At 44.4% G+C, this 16,223-nt stretch overlaps 1 protein-coding gene across 1 annotated transcript in view; it reads right to left on the bottom strand.

Annotated features, from left to right (window-relative positions):
• CAVIN1 (caveolae associated protein 1) overlaps positions 1 to 14,463 on the bottom strand; it is a 44,346-nt gene extending 29,883 nt beyond the window's left edge. Inside the window, exon 1 of the mRNA XM_069951663.1 lies at positions 13,855 to 14,463. Within this exon, the coding sequence (XP_069807764.1) occupies positions 13,855 to 14,280 (426 nt within the window). The 5' untranslated portion in view covers positions 14,281 to 14,463. The remainder of the gene's footprint in view (positions 1 to 13,854) is intronic.
• Positions 14,464 to 16,223: the final 1,760 nt, after the last annotated feature.

Here is a 16,223-nt window from a genome sequence, read left to right as displayed (position 1 = left end):
GCGGAGAATTCAGTTGCACCCGTGTGCACCCGCATCTGAATTCAGCAGAAAATGAAGATGATCCGGCCGCTACTACAGTGTGATACAGCCAGGTCACTGAACGGCCAGTGTTATACTGAGTGTGAACATGGCCTAAATGTGTTTCTATTTTAAAAAATATATATAAAAAAAAGTAAAACAATATATATATATATATATTTATTTTATATACATCTTATTTTTTTTTTTCCCCCCAAATCAACTGGTATGAGAAAGTTATATACATATGCAATTTACTTCTATTTAAAAATCTCACGCCTTCCAGTATTTATCAGGTGATGAATGTTCTGCCAGTTGTGTATTCTTTCCAGTCTGACACAGTGCTCTCTGCTGCCACCTCTGTCCATGACAGGAACTGTCCAGAGCAGGAGAAGTTTTCTATAGGGATTTTCTACTGCTCTGGACAGTTCTTCTGGAGTACCCCTTTAAACACGCCTTTGACTGTAGAAAGACAACCCATTAGCGTAAATCAGAGTGACACAAATGCTTCAGGTTCCCAGTCACCTCAGGTCACAACAAGGAGGTCAGAGGGGGCCAAGAAACCATGATCTTGTAAGATAGGAATACCCCTTTAACATCTTTTCATAGTTTACATCTGGATATAATCTACAGATATGTTAAGCAACATTTTCCTATTTCTGTTCTGCTCGTCTTGTGTTGCATCATTTCTTTCACATACAGATCTTCATTCTGAGGGCTTCTGTTACCACTGACCTCCCATCTCTCAGCAACCCCCTGCTGGTTCAGTCTCTGTACACAGAATGCACTGCTGATCTACATACTTCAAATCAGAAAGAAACGCTCAGAGATTTTACTGTACCACGCTGCAGACTGTGACTCGGGAATCAAAATGTATTTACGTTTTTTCTAGATTTTTATGAATATATATATATATATATATATATATATATATATATATATATATGTAAACTAGAAAAAAAAATGCCCACACAGACTTCAACCTGGAATTGACCCCGAAATTCCAAAAAAGTATAATGTAGGTGGACGGGGTTTAACAAACTTCATTCACATACAAACTCATACACAGTGACATGCACTGTGCTCTCCATTCATTACCAGGCACATGTTCACCTCCATTCTATAAATAGGTGCAGGGTCAGACCCCCAATGATCAGCATGTATTGCCTATGGATTTCTTCATGGAATTTGCTGTTAGTTTCCTACAGGTGGAGCAGTAAGTATTGCTGCACTGTGCTATTGGGGTACTGTAGATCGAACAGTATGTGTTTCTACACAGTAGTGTTAAGGTACTGCAGGTGAAGCAGTATGTATTGCTGTGTTGTGGTGTTGGTTTCCTACTGGTAGAGCAGTATTTATTGGTGCACTACAGAGTTGGTTTACTACAGGTGGAGCAGTATTAATTGTTTTGCTGTGGTTCTGGTTTATCACTGATGGAGAAATATTTATTGCTGCACTGTGGCCTCTGGTTTATTGCTGGTAGAAAAGTATTTATTGCTGCACTGTGGTGCTGGTACATTGCTGGTAGAGAAGTATTTATTGCTGCACTGTGGTTCTGGTTTATCACTGGTAGAGAAGTATTTATTGCTGCACTGTGGTGCTGGTTTATTGCTGGTAGAGAAGAATTTATTGCTGCACTGTGATGCTGGTTTATTGCTGGTAGAGAAGAATTTATTGCTACACTGTGGTGCTGGTTTATTGCTGGTAGATAAGTATTTATTGCTGCACTGTGGCCTCTGGTTTATTGCTGGTAGAAAAGTATTTATTGCTGCACTGTGGTGCTGGTACATTGCTGGTAGAGAAGGATTTATTGCTGCACTGTGGTTCTGGTTTATCGCTGTTAGAGAAGTATTTATTGCTGCACTGTGGTGCTGGTTTATTGCTGGTAGAGAAGAATTTATTGCTGCACTGTGGTGCTGGTTTATTACTGGTAGAGAAGAATTTATTGCTGCACTGTGATGCTGGTTTATTGCTGGTAGAGAAGAATTTATTGCTACACTGTGGTTCTGGTTTATCGATGGTAGATAAGTATTTATTGCTGCACTGTGGTTCTAGTTTATCGCTGTTAGAGAAGTATTTATTGCTGCACTGTGGTGCTGGTTTATTGCTGGTAGAGAAGAATTTATTGCTGCACTGTGGTGCTGGTTTATTGCTGGTAGAGAAGAATTTATTGCTGCACTGTGGTGCTGGTTTGTTGCTGGTAGAGAACAATTTATTGCTACACTGTGGTGCTGGTTTATCGCTGGTAGATAAGTATTTATTGCTGGACTGTGGTTCTGGTTTATTGCTGGTAGAGAAGTATTTATAGCTGCACTTTGTTTCTGGTATATCACTGGTAGAGAAGTATTTATTGTTGCACTGTAGTTTTGGTTTATCACTGATGGAGAAGAAGTTATTACTGCATAGTGGTTCTGCTTTATCACCAATGGAGAAGAAGTTACTGCACTGTGGTTCTGGGTTATTGCTGGGAGAGAAATATTTATTGCTGCACTGTGGTGCTGGTTTATTGCTGGTAGAGAAGTAGTTAGTGTTTCAATGGGGTTCTGGTTTATCACTGATGGAGAAGTATTTATTGCTGCACTGTGGTTCTGGTTTATCACTGATAGAGAAGTATTTATTACTGCATTGTGGTTCTGATTTATCACTAATGGAGAACAAGTTATTGCTGCACTGTGGTGCTGGTTTATTGCTGGTAGAGAAGTATTTATTGCTGCACTGTGGTGCTGGTTTATTTCTGGGAGAGAAGTATTTATTGCTGCACTGTGGTGCTGGTTTATTGCTGGTAGAGAAGAATTTATTGCTGCACTGTGGTTCTGGTTTATTGCTGGTAGAGAAGTATTTATTGCTGCACTGTGGTGCTGGTTTATTTCTGGGAGAGAAGTATTTATTGCTGCACTGTGGTGCTGGTTTATTGCTGGTAGAGAAGAATTTATTGCTGCACTGTGATGCTGGTTTATTTCTGGGAGAGAAGTATTTATTGCTGCACTGTGGTGCTAGTTTATTGCTGGTAGAGAGGTATTTATTGCTGCCCTGTGGTTCTGGTTTATTGCTGGTAGAAAAGTATTTATTGCTGCACTGTGGTGCTGGTTTATTTCTGGCAGAGAAGTATTTATTGCTATACTGTGGTGCTGGTTTATTGCTGGTAGAGAAGTAGTTATTGTTGCACTGTGGTTCTAGTTTGGCACATCTAGGCTATATATTATGTGGCTGTATGTGGAGCTCCCCAGTAATGTGTTTGTTGGTGAGGCCCCAGCATCAACATGGATCGCCTGGTGTGGTGTGAGTGGTGAAAGTTTAGGAAGCCATGTTATAGAGTATGATTTCTGAGCTATGGTAAATGCATGTATGTATGTATGTATGTATGTAAGCATTCCACAGCTACACTCCAGTATTCAGCTCTGGCACACACTTCACATGGCAGATACATACATGTGTGTACAGTAAATGGGTGTAGTAAGTCATAATATACATTACTTCATGGTGCATTGTGTGTAAATAGTGATGAAATGGAATACAATGGCGATGTCACTACACTGAATACTGGTGTGAATGACGAATGTCTAAATATAGTCTAAAATGGAGCTCTCTCCTGGTGATCTGCTGCCTGAACATGTTCTAAAAACAATACTCTATTATAAAGCAGAGAAATGAATCATGTTGGAAGTAAGGAGACATTTATAACAAACGTACAGGATGAGCTGTCGAGTCTAAACTAATCCCCATTCTTGTTCTAGATAAAGACATGAGAGGACACGACCATCCTCTAATATGCGGTATATAAGATTGGGAAACAATAGCAACTTTTTTCCTTACGGTATAAGGCTATGTTCACACTACGTATATGTCCGGCCGTAGTTCGTACGCGGCCGGACATGTGCGGCTGAAACTACGGCTGTGGGAAAAATAGACATGTGGGCGAATTGCGAACATACGGGCGAACCGGGAACATACGCCCGTATGTACAGTTATGCTTTCTAGCTTGTTTCGAAGCGGTCTGAAGCAGGTCATTTACTTAGAAATCTTCGCCCAGCCCAGTAAACCACACAGAACCTTTTTAATATAAAAATCAAGTTCGATTTGGCTGAAAAAAGTATTCCTGTACGGGGCCGCATTGAAATCCACGGCCGTGAGATGGAACAGTTCCGGCCGCAAACAATGGTCTTGTTAATTTTTCACTGCGCTGTATACGATCCGGCCGTAGGGTCATACGTAGTGTGCATTGTGCGGTCGGATATCGTATACTTTCAAGCGTACGCATCAACCTCAAAACTACGGGCGTATATTCGCGGTTCGCACTACGGCCGGAAATATACGTAGTGTGAACATAGCCTAATATAGAAGCCTGAAATCTTGCAATTTTCCTTCTTACCACTTAGCCTGAAACTAAGCAGAAGCTTCCTGTTCTGTCTATAATAACAAAGAGGAGGCTGCTGGAAAGTGATCTGTACTGACCTACAGTGAACAGTAACAGCAGTAGATAGAGAAGATAAAATGATGTTCACAGTTCATCCCCCCTCCCTATAGAATGACATCTTCAAAGGTCACAAAGCATGCCAAGAAAACCTTCCCATTATTGTTAATGGGAAAGCTCGTGTTTCTTCATGTCAATGTCCATTGGGACTGCTGTAAAGCATGTCTCTAAATTAAGTAGAGAAGTAAAAAAATTCTGCTCACCGTCTCAATTTAGTCCAGGGAATGGCTGTAATAAGAGCAGAGCACAGAGAAAAGAATAGTTGGGCCATCTCCCGATCTGTAGCAGCCACATAGCAATGTGAACTCCCATAAAACCAACGAAACACCAACGCACTTTAACCGTGACTTTTGAACTGCTCTTAAAGGGATATTACAAGAAAAACTAACATGTCCACAGGATAGCGGACCAGTAAGAGATCACGGGGGGTCCGACCTCTGTACAGCACTCAACTCATTCCCACTGCTCCATAGGAATGAATAAAGCCAAAGGTCAAAAGCCGTACTCGCAGCTCTATTCTTGGAATACCTCTTTAATCATTTAATCATGGTATATACTAAGTACTAACGCAACTAGATGGTTCATTTTAGCATATCAGACATGAGCATAGCTAGGGAGTGACGGCTTATGCCCTGGAGTACTAGGCACCAGGATGGATACCACTGTGCTTCGGCCAGAATGTATAGAGAAATCTTCACTTCTAATCTAAAAAAAGTGTCTCTTGGGCCATACTTACACATACATATTGTGGCATACAGGTTTACACATTTGTGACTGCTGTCAGCGCTCGTTTGCTCCTCGTTTCCCCCTCGGCCTCCCCTGCACTTACCCGCTCGCTGCCGCCGCGTGTAGTAGTGGTGGCAGTGAACAGATAAGTGTAGGGGAGGTCGAGGGGAGGTGAAGGTGGACTGCCCGGGTGATCGCTAGATCGTCCGGGCAGCCCATAGAGGATAGCAACAGTCTGCTGCCACTGCTCCTATTCTGATAATCGTTCCGTGTAATAGGGCCTCAAGCTGACTGTATATCGTGGACGGAACTCTACGGGACTCAATAATTCATTATGATGCAGTCAGCTCTGGATCAGTTAAACACTATGCTATTGTACTGACACAGTCGTATGAGTTCAGTAGTGTACAGCTGTAGACGTTCAGGAGCTCAGTGCTTTATAATTACAGATGAGTAAATCTCGAGTACGCTTGGGGCCATCTGAACCCGAACGTGAAGGCATTGGATGCAGCCCTAAGGAGTCCTGGAAAACATGGACATAGCCTATGGTTCTATCTATGCTTCGCAAGGGCTGCATCCAACTTCTGCAGCCACCGGTAATCAAATGCTACATGCTTGGGTTTGGATGGACCCGAGCATACTCGAGATTGTCACATCTCTAATACTATGCATTATCCTAAGGCTACATTTCTAAGAGCCTCACCCATGAAGCTCATGTCTGGAGGAATCACTGCAGTCAACAAAACTGCTCAATGCAAATATTTACTGTGCAGCAGGGAACCATATCAGCAAAATAGTGCTCATTGGTTCCCTTTAAGGCATACATCTATGTATCTAGCATGCTTCTCTCAAATGTGGACACACTGCAAGTATATATGTTATGTATGCTTTGCATTACCAAAATTGCTTTCTTTGGTAGTTTGACTCTTTTCTCACTCCATACTGTTGATAGCCTGTTGCCTAGGTTCCCGACCACCACCCTCAGCTCTGAGAGCGGTGGCCGGATTTAGACGCCAGTTGGGTGGTCGGGACCTTGAGAAAGTTTAAGTATACTTTACTCCCCCTCTACTGTCTTCCTCTGAGGTCACACATGTCTCCAGGGCTTGGATTGTCCCTGAAAACATACCAAGCTGATTCATCTCAGCACCAATGCCTCCCGACACCCCGCTGCTCCAAACCATGAAGTGAGCAGGGATGGGTCGGTGCCAAGTTGAATTATCGGCAGATGGATATATCCCTTTAGATAGACCAATACTGCATTTATAACCCCAGGTACTGGTCTGCAATGAAACTTGCCCCCTACTGTCATGCCCCAGCACTATCCATTGTATAACGCAGCGTTTCCCAACCGGGGTGCCGGGAGAACCCGCCAGGGGTGCCGCGGGATCCCGGTGGGAAATGTGTGCTCTCTTTAAGCATCCCAAGAAGCTGCGGCCGCGCAGCTTCTCGGGATGCACAGATCGCTTTGATGTTCCGCCCGCACTATGAGCGGGCGGAACATTAAAGTAAGCAGAATATAGGAGCAGGAAGTGTCAGCGTCCTGCTCCTATATTCACTCCCATAGGCTGCCGGCACTTCATGCCAGCAGCCTATGGGAGGCCGGGATGTGACCTCTCCGGCAGGCGTGATGATGTGACGTCATCACGCCTGCCGGAGGTTCCGTCCCCGCGGCTCGCAAGATGGAGCCAGAGGAGGAGGAGGAGAGCTTCTGCCTGCAGCCACAGCGCGGATTAGGTGAGTAGGATGTTTTTTTTTTTAGGGGCAGAGCAGGGGGCATTATTAGTTCATGGGGGCACCTCGGGGGCATTATTAGCTCATGGGGGGCACCTCGGGGGCATTATTAGTTCATGGGGGGCACCTCGGGGGCATTATTAGTTCATGGGGGGCACCTCGGGGGCATTATTAGTATATGGGGGCACCTCTGGGGGCATTATTAGTATATGGGAGCACCTCTGGGGGCATTATTAGTATATGGGGGCACCTCTGGGGGCATTATTAGTTCATGGGGGCACCACTGGGGGCATTATTAGTATATGGGGGCACCTCTGGGGGCATTATTAGTATATGGGGGCACCTCTGGGGGCATTATTAGTATATGGGGGCACCTCTGGGGGCATTATTAGTTCATGGGGGCACCTCTGGGGGCATTATTAGTATATGGGGGCCACCTCTGGGGGCATTATTAGTATATGGGGGCCACCCCTGGGGCATTATTAGTATATGGGGGCACCTCTGGGGGCATTATTAGTATATGGGGGCACCTCTGGGGGCATTATTAGTATATGGGGGCCACCCCTGGGGCATTATTAGTATATGGGGGCACCTCTGGGGGCATTATTAGTTCATGGGGGCACCTCTGGGGGCATTATTAGTATATGGTGGCACCTCTGGGGGCATTAGCTCATGGGGGCACCTCTGGGGGCATTATTAGTTCATGGGGGCACCTCTGGGGGCATTATTAGTTCATGGGGGCACCTCTGGGGGCATTATTAGTTCATGGGGGCACCTCTGGGGGCATTATTAGTTCATGGGGGCACCTCTGGGGGCATTATCAGCTCATGGGGCCACATCAGGGGATCCTACATACAGGGGGCATCCCACATTCCTACTCGCTTTACTGCACATAACACCAAACAGCGCAGTTACTTTGGGAGCCGACAGGAGGGAGAAAGGAAAGGAAGCTGCTAGAAATGTGCGGAGCCTAAATTGTTTGTCTTGCAGGTTCTGAAGGGATGAAAAGTAGCTGGAAGAAATCATCATGGAGGTCTGGGCCGGATGGAGAGGAAAAGGGAAAGTGACTCCTCAGATCAAAGAAGACGTCACCTGTGAGTCACTGTATGACGGTTTTCTTATTATGTAGAACATTATTTAGTAGGGGTGCCCCGAGGAAAATTTTTTTTCCAAGGGGTGCCCCAAGGTGGAAAAGGTTGGGAAGCACTGGTATAACGCATGAGATACAACTAATAGAAATCTACAGTATAACTGATGATGGGAATTACAAATCATGTGGCATCATGGGGCACATGCCGTCTTCATGACTCATGGCTGCTATCATGTAGAAGAGATGAAGTGGGTGGTTTATATACACACTAGATACTAGATATAGGAAAGAATTAGGTGGAGTATGGGGATCTGGCCAAAACATATCATGTTGTTTCCCTGTTTTCATTGATGTCGCTGTAACACTACAAAAGGAAGTTGCACTTGCTAGAATCCCCATTGTTCTCTACACAGTGTATGTGCATGAAAGGACGGAACCCGGGCCCAGTACACAGAGGAGTGCAAGTGCACTGTGCACATCCGAGCCTTATATATAACGGCATGTAGTAATAACTCTATAGGCTGCATTAGACTACAGTGGCATACAAATAAACAGTACAATGCTTGTAGGACACATCACGTTCTATAGCAAACTTGTCTCCGTCTACTGATATGCCGCTCTTCCTCCACCATTGCTGACAGCTGGTTGTCTAGGTTACCAACCACCACTCTATATACAGCTGTACATATATAGTATCTCTACTGTATATATTACTCTATAGTCATATATACACCAGCCGTACCACTTGTTTTATAGCAGAGTGGTGGTCGGTAACCTAGACAACCATCTGTCAACAATGAGGGGGAAGAGCAGCATATCAGGAAAAGTTTGCTAAATTATTGTATTTGCAAAATATTCAGTATAAGGCCATGTTCCCACTCTAAGAGATCGGCCGTTCCGTGACCCGGCCGGTGTCAGAAACGGTCATCCCGACCGGTACTGCAGTATCCGTGTGCACCCGCATCCAAATTCCTTGCTGCTCACATCCGCCGCATGCTCCATTGTGTGAACTGACAGGGTTTTCTGTGGCCGTTATTCAGTGAATAGTGGCCACAGAAAACTGACATGTCAATTTTTTGCGGCTATGTATACTATCTGTATGTGTATACTATGTATACACTCCGGCCGGGATTCCCTCAGCTGCAGCACTACGTAAGTACCGTAGTAATCACAGCCGTGATCACTACGGTACTTATGTAGTGTGAACATAGCCTAACGTGACAAACCGTACAAGTATAGAAAATAGAGTTTCTTGCAAGAGCGGCACCCCTGTCCTCAGGTTGTGTGCACTATTGCAATTCAGCTCCATTTACTTCAATGGAACTGAGCTGGTAAATCCCACACCCAAACTGAGGACAAGAGAGGTGGTGTTTCTGAAGGAAGGCGGCCATGTTCTTGTAACCCCGGATACCCCCTTTAACTATATTAGTTGAAATGGTAATACTTCTTTACAAAGATTAGAAATGCATACACCAAACTGCTATTTCTATGTTGCATTTAGCACCGGTGACTCTATAAATCCAGCTTGGGCAGGTCTTCCATCCAGGTAGAAGGTCAGGATCACGGCGTGCAATGAAAGGCCGAAACGCCTAACATATATTACTAGTATATCCTAAAGCAGTTACATGGATGTGCAGACACATGAACCTCAGACATGGAATGAACAGTATATTACTGCAAAGAATAAAGTACCAGGTCCCAGAACTCTCAGAGTTCTACCAGTTGGTGGTCCCACCCCATTCCTCTGCCTGTGTTCACACCCCATTCCTTAGGACACCCAACAAACTGTGAGTCACTGGAAAAAGCAAGCGAGCACTCATCCCACTGGCAGGATTCCCTACAAACATACTTCACCGGCAGAGTTCGGATATAAAGCTATAAAAGTCTATTTTGTGCGGTTCTTCTTTAGTCAGTCCCCGGTCTGTTTATAATGACAGTACACAAAGTGCAGACATGGCTGTGATGTAGAGGGAAGTCAGACAATGGCGAGCGAGAATTCCTGTCTTCAGGCTATGAACTTTAAAGAGAAAACTGGAGTTCGGAAACAGGTGCAGCAAAATATAATATTCACGTCTGTCTTTGGCCTGTGCAACGAATATATATATATATTCTGTGTGCTGGAGAAAAGACAATGAATGGGGAGGAAGGTGGAAAAAAAACGGCCATTGTTTTAAATGAAAATTGCATTAAAGTCTATTGACAACGGCCAGAAAGAATTAGTCATTATTTCAACGGACATAGCAAACGATAGCCGTTTGTCAATACATTGTGTGAAATAACGACCGTTGTTTGCACTGACTTCAATGCAAATCATTGCATTATAAAAACAACCTTTGTGTAAATTGAAAACAATTGCTGTTCTTTTCATAAAAAGTACGATGTGTGAACATAGCCTTAGTTTGTGCTTTTTTAGGCTATGTTCCCACTACGGGAACGGGCCTGCATTTAATGGTTAAAGGGATCATGATCATTATTTGCGGCCGTCATTATCAACAGGCGGCCGTCTTTTCCCGCCAGGGTCCCAAAGTGGGAACATAGCCTAACACTTAGTAACACAAAATAGTAAATGGTGGGGACTAGGTTGGGATAGTTAGAAAGTTACTCACCAGTTTTTAGCCATGATTTTTCCCTAACTTTCGGTCACCAAATAGTCCTAGACTTATGTATGACGACTATGGGAAGGTGAGGCCAATAACCTATATGTTAGTGTAAAAAATTACCATGTCACTTTCTATTGAGAAAACAAAGAAAATCAATAGGACCAGTGGTACGTGATCCGCTTCTCCCCGGGTCCCACACGCTCTAGTTTCAGAGTGGCCTGTCAGCGGTCCTGGCCTGTGATTGGCTGAGCGGCCTGTCAGCTCAGACAGGACGCTCTGAAGCTAGAGCGCGCGGGACCCGGGGAGAAGCGTACCGCAGCAGCAGCCCTGGAGCATGGTTAGGCAATGTAGATAATCAGTTGCCGGCCACACACCGCTATTACACGTAGCGGTGCACGGTCGGCGCCCAACAATTATAGGTTCTAACCTATATGAACGATCAGCTGATGACAACGATCATCGGTTGATCGTTGTCTTTATTACACGGAGCGATATTCGGTAATTACCGTTCCGTGTAATAGTACCCTAACTGCTCAGGTTTGGCAATGTTCTCCGGACCCAAATGCTTGGCCTTTGATTCACCGCGGCTGAAGAAGTTGGACGGCTCCCTAGGGAGTCCTGGAAAACACAGATACAGCCATAAGCTATAGGCTGTATACATGATTTTGTGGCAGCCCTAGGGGGGAACCCTACTTCTTCAGCCGCAGGGAATCACGAATCTCCAATCCTCAGGCGTTTGGAGAACGTTGCTGAAGAACAGTTAGACAAATGCGTTCAACGCTACTGGTCTGTGACATTGATTTTCAACCCCTTTAAGAGACCCTATCAATTGTGTGGTTGGGCCACAGGAACGATCACTGGATTATTCATGCAACCTACTAACTTATAGTCAGCTGCATATTCCTGGTTACACCGGGTGATGTGCGGACGGCTAGCGATCATTTAATTGTCTGTAAAAAGATTCGATCCGACAACACATTAGCAATCTCTCATTCATTGGCAGATTGCTGGCCCCTTTACATGGGCTGATCATTGCCACTGAGCTTCCTGCCTGTCCACATACAAGGACCCTTAGCACAAATGCAAAAACCCTCAAAAACCACATTATAAACCCAGTGGTTGACATATAATGAAATCTCATCCACGTGGTATGGATTTTTCCTGCAGATATTACATAGGGATTATATGTTATGCCAGTCTCCACACAAGGAGGGCCGTCCATCTGGTTACTCCAATGTACACATTAGCGGATAATTTAGAGCCCACTTGACTTACTGTTTTTACGATGGAGAGAGAATATAAACTATAGCCCCTTAAACGTGCAGCTGAAGTGATTTCCACATATAAACATACATGAGCAGATATACAAGGGCTCAAGCACATGGTGGACCACCATTCCGATCTAGGGCGTTCCCCAGGGGTTGCCTGTGGAGGGGGCTGCCTGGGGGCTACATTTTTTCTAGTAGTAATGTTGATGTTGTCCATGGACTGTGCCTGGAATTGCAGCTCATGCCCATTTAAGTGAATGGTGCTTAAAGGGGTTATCCTGGATTAAAACAGAATAACTGTTCTCTTCTAAAAAGAGCATCACAGCTGTCTTCAGGTTGCGTGTAGCATCGCGACTCATTTCCATTGACTTCAATGGAACCAGGCTGCAATAACTATGGACTAAGGACTAATGTTTTTTTTTCCTCGCTACTCCTTTAAATACAATACCAGACAAAACCTACAGACAAGATTTGGTGAGACTAACAGATCATTTCTTATACTCATGGACCAGCCATTTAAAGGGGTTATCCAGGCTTAGAAAAACATGGCCACTTTCTTCCAGAGACAACACAACTCTTGTCTCCAGTTTAGGTCTGGTTTGCAATTTAACTCCACTTCAATGGAACTGAGTTGGAAAACCTGCACCCAAACTGGAGACAAGAGTGGTGCTGTCTCTGGAAGAAAGCAAACATGTTTTTCCTGGATAACCCCTTTAAGTGTCCCTTGAAGCACAAAGATAGGGCTACACTGTGAATCTGACCAAAAATACCGGTCATTAGTGTCGTAGATACACTCTAGATACATGGTTTCACAATGGGAACCACAAGTGGCCATGACTGCACCTTGATGGTCACAAGAAATCCAGCAAAATTTCATGTACTTGTTGGTTCATTGTAACCACTTGTGGGTCGTAATGTGACTTTATTGGCTTACTTTACCTGCAACACAGTGATCTTTGGTTGCGTGACTCAAATCACTGTGTAGTTCTAGTCAAGGGATTTTAGCATAACTTCTTAGGACAGGGATGTGGAACCTTCGGCCCATTTTCATCATGCCCAGACGGCTAAAGCTTTGGCTGTCCAGGCATGATGGGAATTTTTGTTTTGCAACAGCTGGAGGGCTGAAGGTTTCTCATACCTGTCTTAGGGCGAATGCTAATGGTCAGCAGGTCCCTGACCCTGGAAATAAAGATATATCAGATTCCAAATAAAGATTCTAACCGTGTTTCCTCCTATAAACTTGATATAAAAAATTTCAAGATGGCTGACTTTATCACGCCAAAAATATCTGTCTTTTTTAAATACTTGAGCAGGCGACAACTGTCACCAACTTAATCCGTCAAATATCTTCAACGTCTACATTATAACAGAGGTTGCAATTTGTAGCTTCAGTTGAGCTACGATATGGGTGCATGCTGGGAAACATAGGTATCGATGGTATGAAGCCATATATGCTACATGATGGGTGACGTATGGCATGAACTTCCTTATTGTTATAGAAGGTTGTTTGATTCGTCTCATTTCGGAGCCTTCACAAACGTTTCCACCAAATATGATATTAAAAAGAAGTATCTGGCACGCGCCCATTATCCACACCCTTAACCCCATTATGCCCGAGCTATGGACTGGATTGGATGTGGAGCTTCGAGGATCACACACATACACTAAGAACAAACAGTGGAGGTTAGAAAGACACTCAATGCAGTTTGCATATCTCCACATGTTGTAATCACATATATTTCCATGTGCTTCAAGAGTCGAAGAATACCTGCAGGACATGGACAACGATCTGCGGACATCATGGAGGTAAAAAGTGTTAGTTGCATGGTAACATAAATGATGTCCGACAATGTGTTCAGTGAGGTTGAAGAAGCTTAGAAGTTGGATGACCAGATGGACAACCTGTTAGAGAGTAAAGCATGCACAGATACATAGAGAAACTGCACTCACCTGGTAGATCATAACTTTGAAGTTTCGACGTCTCAGCAGCTCGGACTCATTGCTTTCCAACCTTTTGATCTGCGTTTGCTGTCTCTCCAGGTTTTGCCGCACTGTCTTGACGTTGACGCTCACCTTTCTCACTTTCTCTAAAAGCTTACTGGCCGTATTGCTGGTGGTGGCATGGGACTTGGTCAGCTTGGTTAGTTCTCCTTGAATGCTGCCCACCACATTCTCCATCTCCTGTTGTCTTGCCTCCAGTTGGGTTTGGGTCGATTGAATCTGGTCCACTGCTCCTATAATCTTATCCAGCAGGCTCAGCACCAAAACCCCATTGATTTGGTCTGCCTTGATGGGCTCGCTCTCTGAAGTTTCTTCTGGAGGAGTGTCAGGGATGATGGTGGGCTGCTCGACTATCTGCAAGGTGGTATCCGCCATCTTAACGGGCTGCCTTAAATTGGTGAAGAGTTAAAAACTTCAAAAGTAGAGGGGAAAAACAAGCGGCGTGGGATCTAGAAACGTTGATAATGCTGTTTGCCGGGATGCTGGCCAGAAATAGCTAGCATGGGCCGTGTGTGTGTCTGTGTTTGTGTGTGTGAGCGTCTATGCAGAACAGCAGTGCTCTGCATAACTGTACTGGTAGGGTTGGACCTGAGAGGAGGGGGAGCGCCTATGGACACTGAATCCCTGTCATTGGATAACTCCACCCAGGGTAATTTGGAGAAGCAAGCTGCAGACCCAACCTCTCCCTCTTCTAGTTCTGAAATGATTAAAATAGTTATAAGGGAGGTGACTAGTCTCCTTGCATGCGAGCACAGGCTGAGGAATGCACCAGCAGAGGGAGAGAGGAGAACACTCCGGCTTATCATGGAATGGGGATTCCGAATGCATTAACCTTTTCACTGACACAGGCCACTAACAATGGGTTGGAATAAAATGTAACTTTTCCAACAAAATGCACTAAACACAATCTATTGTTCTATCGGAACAATTTTTCCTTCCATGATGTTAGTTCATGGATCTCCCGCAAATGCAACAAGGCAGTGAATGTCCTATTATATCTGTTAGACAAGGTTCACATAAACGCATTACATGCATATTACTGCATCTATATTACCGACTGCGGTAAGTAATCCTAGCTGCAAAAATGTACCTGTAATACCCACGGGAAAGTGGACGAAAGATGTCCTGCTTCAAGGGGTTATCCAGCGCTACAAAAACATGGCCACTTTCTATCAGAGACAGCACCACTCTTGTCTCCAGCTTGGGCGGGTTTTTGCTGCTCAGTTCAATTGGAGTGAATGGAGCTTAATTGCAAATCGCACCTGAACTGGAGACAAGGTTCGTGTTGTCTCTGAAAGAAAGTGGCCATGTTTTTGTAGCACTGGATAACCCCTTTAATGCTTTGTGTAATGTGTTAAAACAATGTTAGTGTTACTGTCACTTTAAGAAAACATTTGACATGTCACACAGACATGTCAAAAAAGTTTGATTGGTTGTGGTCTGCGTATTCAGATCTTAACCAATCCTTAGCCAGAGTATGGAGAAGCATGTTGCTTTGTGCTTCTCTCCCTGTATTGCTGTTTTTTCTCATCTCCTTGCAGGAGACAGTCTTTATTTTAAGTGTATGAAGGCCAACTTCTGCAGTGAGACAGAAAAGGCAACGAGCTGTAAAGTGAAGTCCTCAGCCGAGTGCTTCTCCAAGTTCTATCTAGCCATCTGAATACACCAGGTATAATATTGGATACTGAGAAGATTGGCTCCATTATCAGTCTATGGAGCCAAATGGATGGAGTGACCAACTGGGGAGTGAAGCGCACCACCATACGCTTTATCCAGCGACAACTACTGATCTCAGTGGGTCTCATGACTGAGACCAAGTGTGATCTTAACTTTTGACTCCTGGACTTTAACTTTTGATGTCTGGACTGTGGTGTCCTACCACGAGTGTTTTTGTCTCTCCTTTGCACCTCTCAAAAAGCTCCTCCTTTCAGGTTAAATGGTGATGAAGTACATTGAAGTTTCACCACTAGATGTCAGTATCTTTTATATGCATATGTATTTCTATGTGATGCACAGCTGAAGAAGGTCATTGGTTAATGTTTTAAGTATACCATGTGTTATTGTTGGCCAATAGGAGGTGCTCTCTGCTTCTGACCTATTATCTTTCTTCTTTCTTATACACACACTTCTCTTTAGGCCCCTGTAGGAGGAGACTCTGGTGGAAGAAGCGTAGAGTTAATTCTAGTCAGATTCTTGTGGGAGAAAGACACGCAGAGCACATGTCCCTGCTGTAGCCAAGCCAGGGCCTGGCTTATGCCAGGACCCTTTTCCGGGACAAAGTGCAGTCTAATTTGAGACACAATAGTGTACAAAAAAGA

This window comes from Dendropsophus ebraccatus, chromosome 14 (genome assembly GCF_027789765.1).
Source record: "Dendropsophus ebraccatus isolate aDenEbr1 chromosome 14, aDenEbr1.pat, whole genome shotgun sequence".
Lineage (NCBI taxonomy): Eukaryota > Metazoa > Chordata > Amphibia > Anura > Hylidae > Dendropsophus > Dendropsophus ebraccatus.
This window is presented reverse-complemented; position numbering and strand designations above follow the sequence as displayed.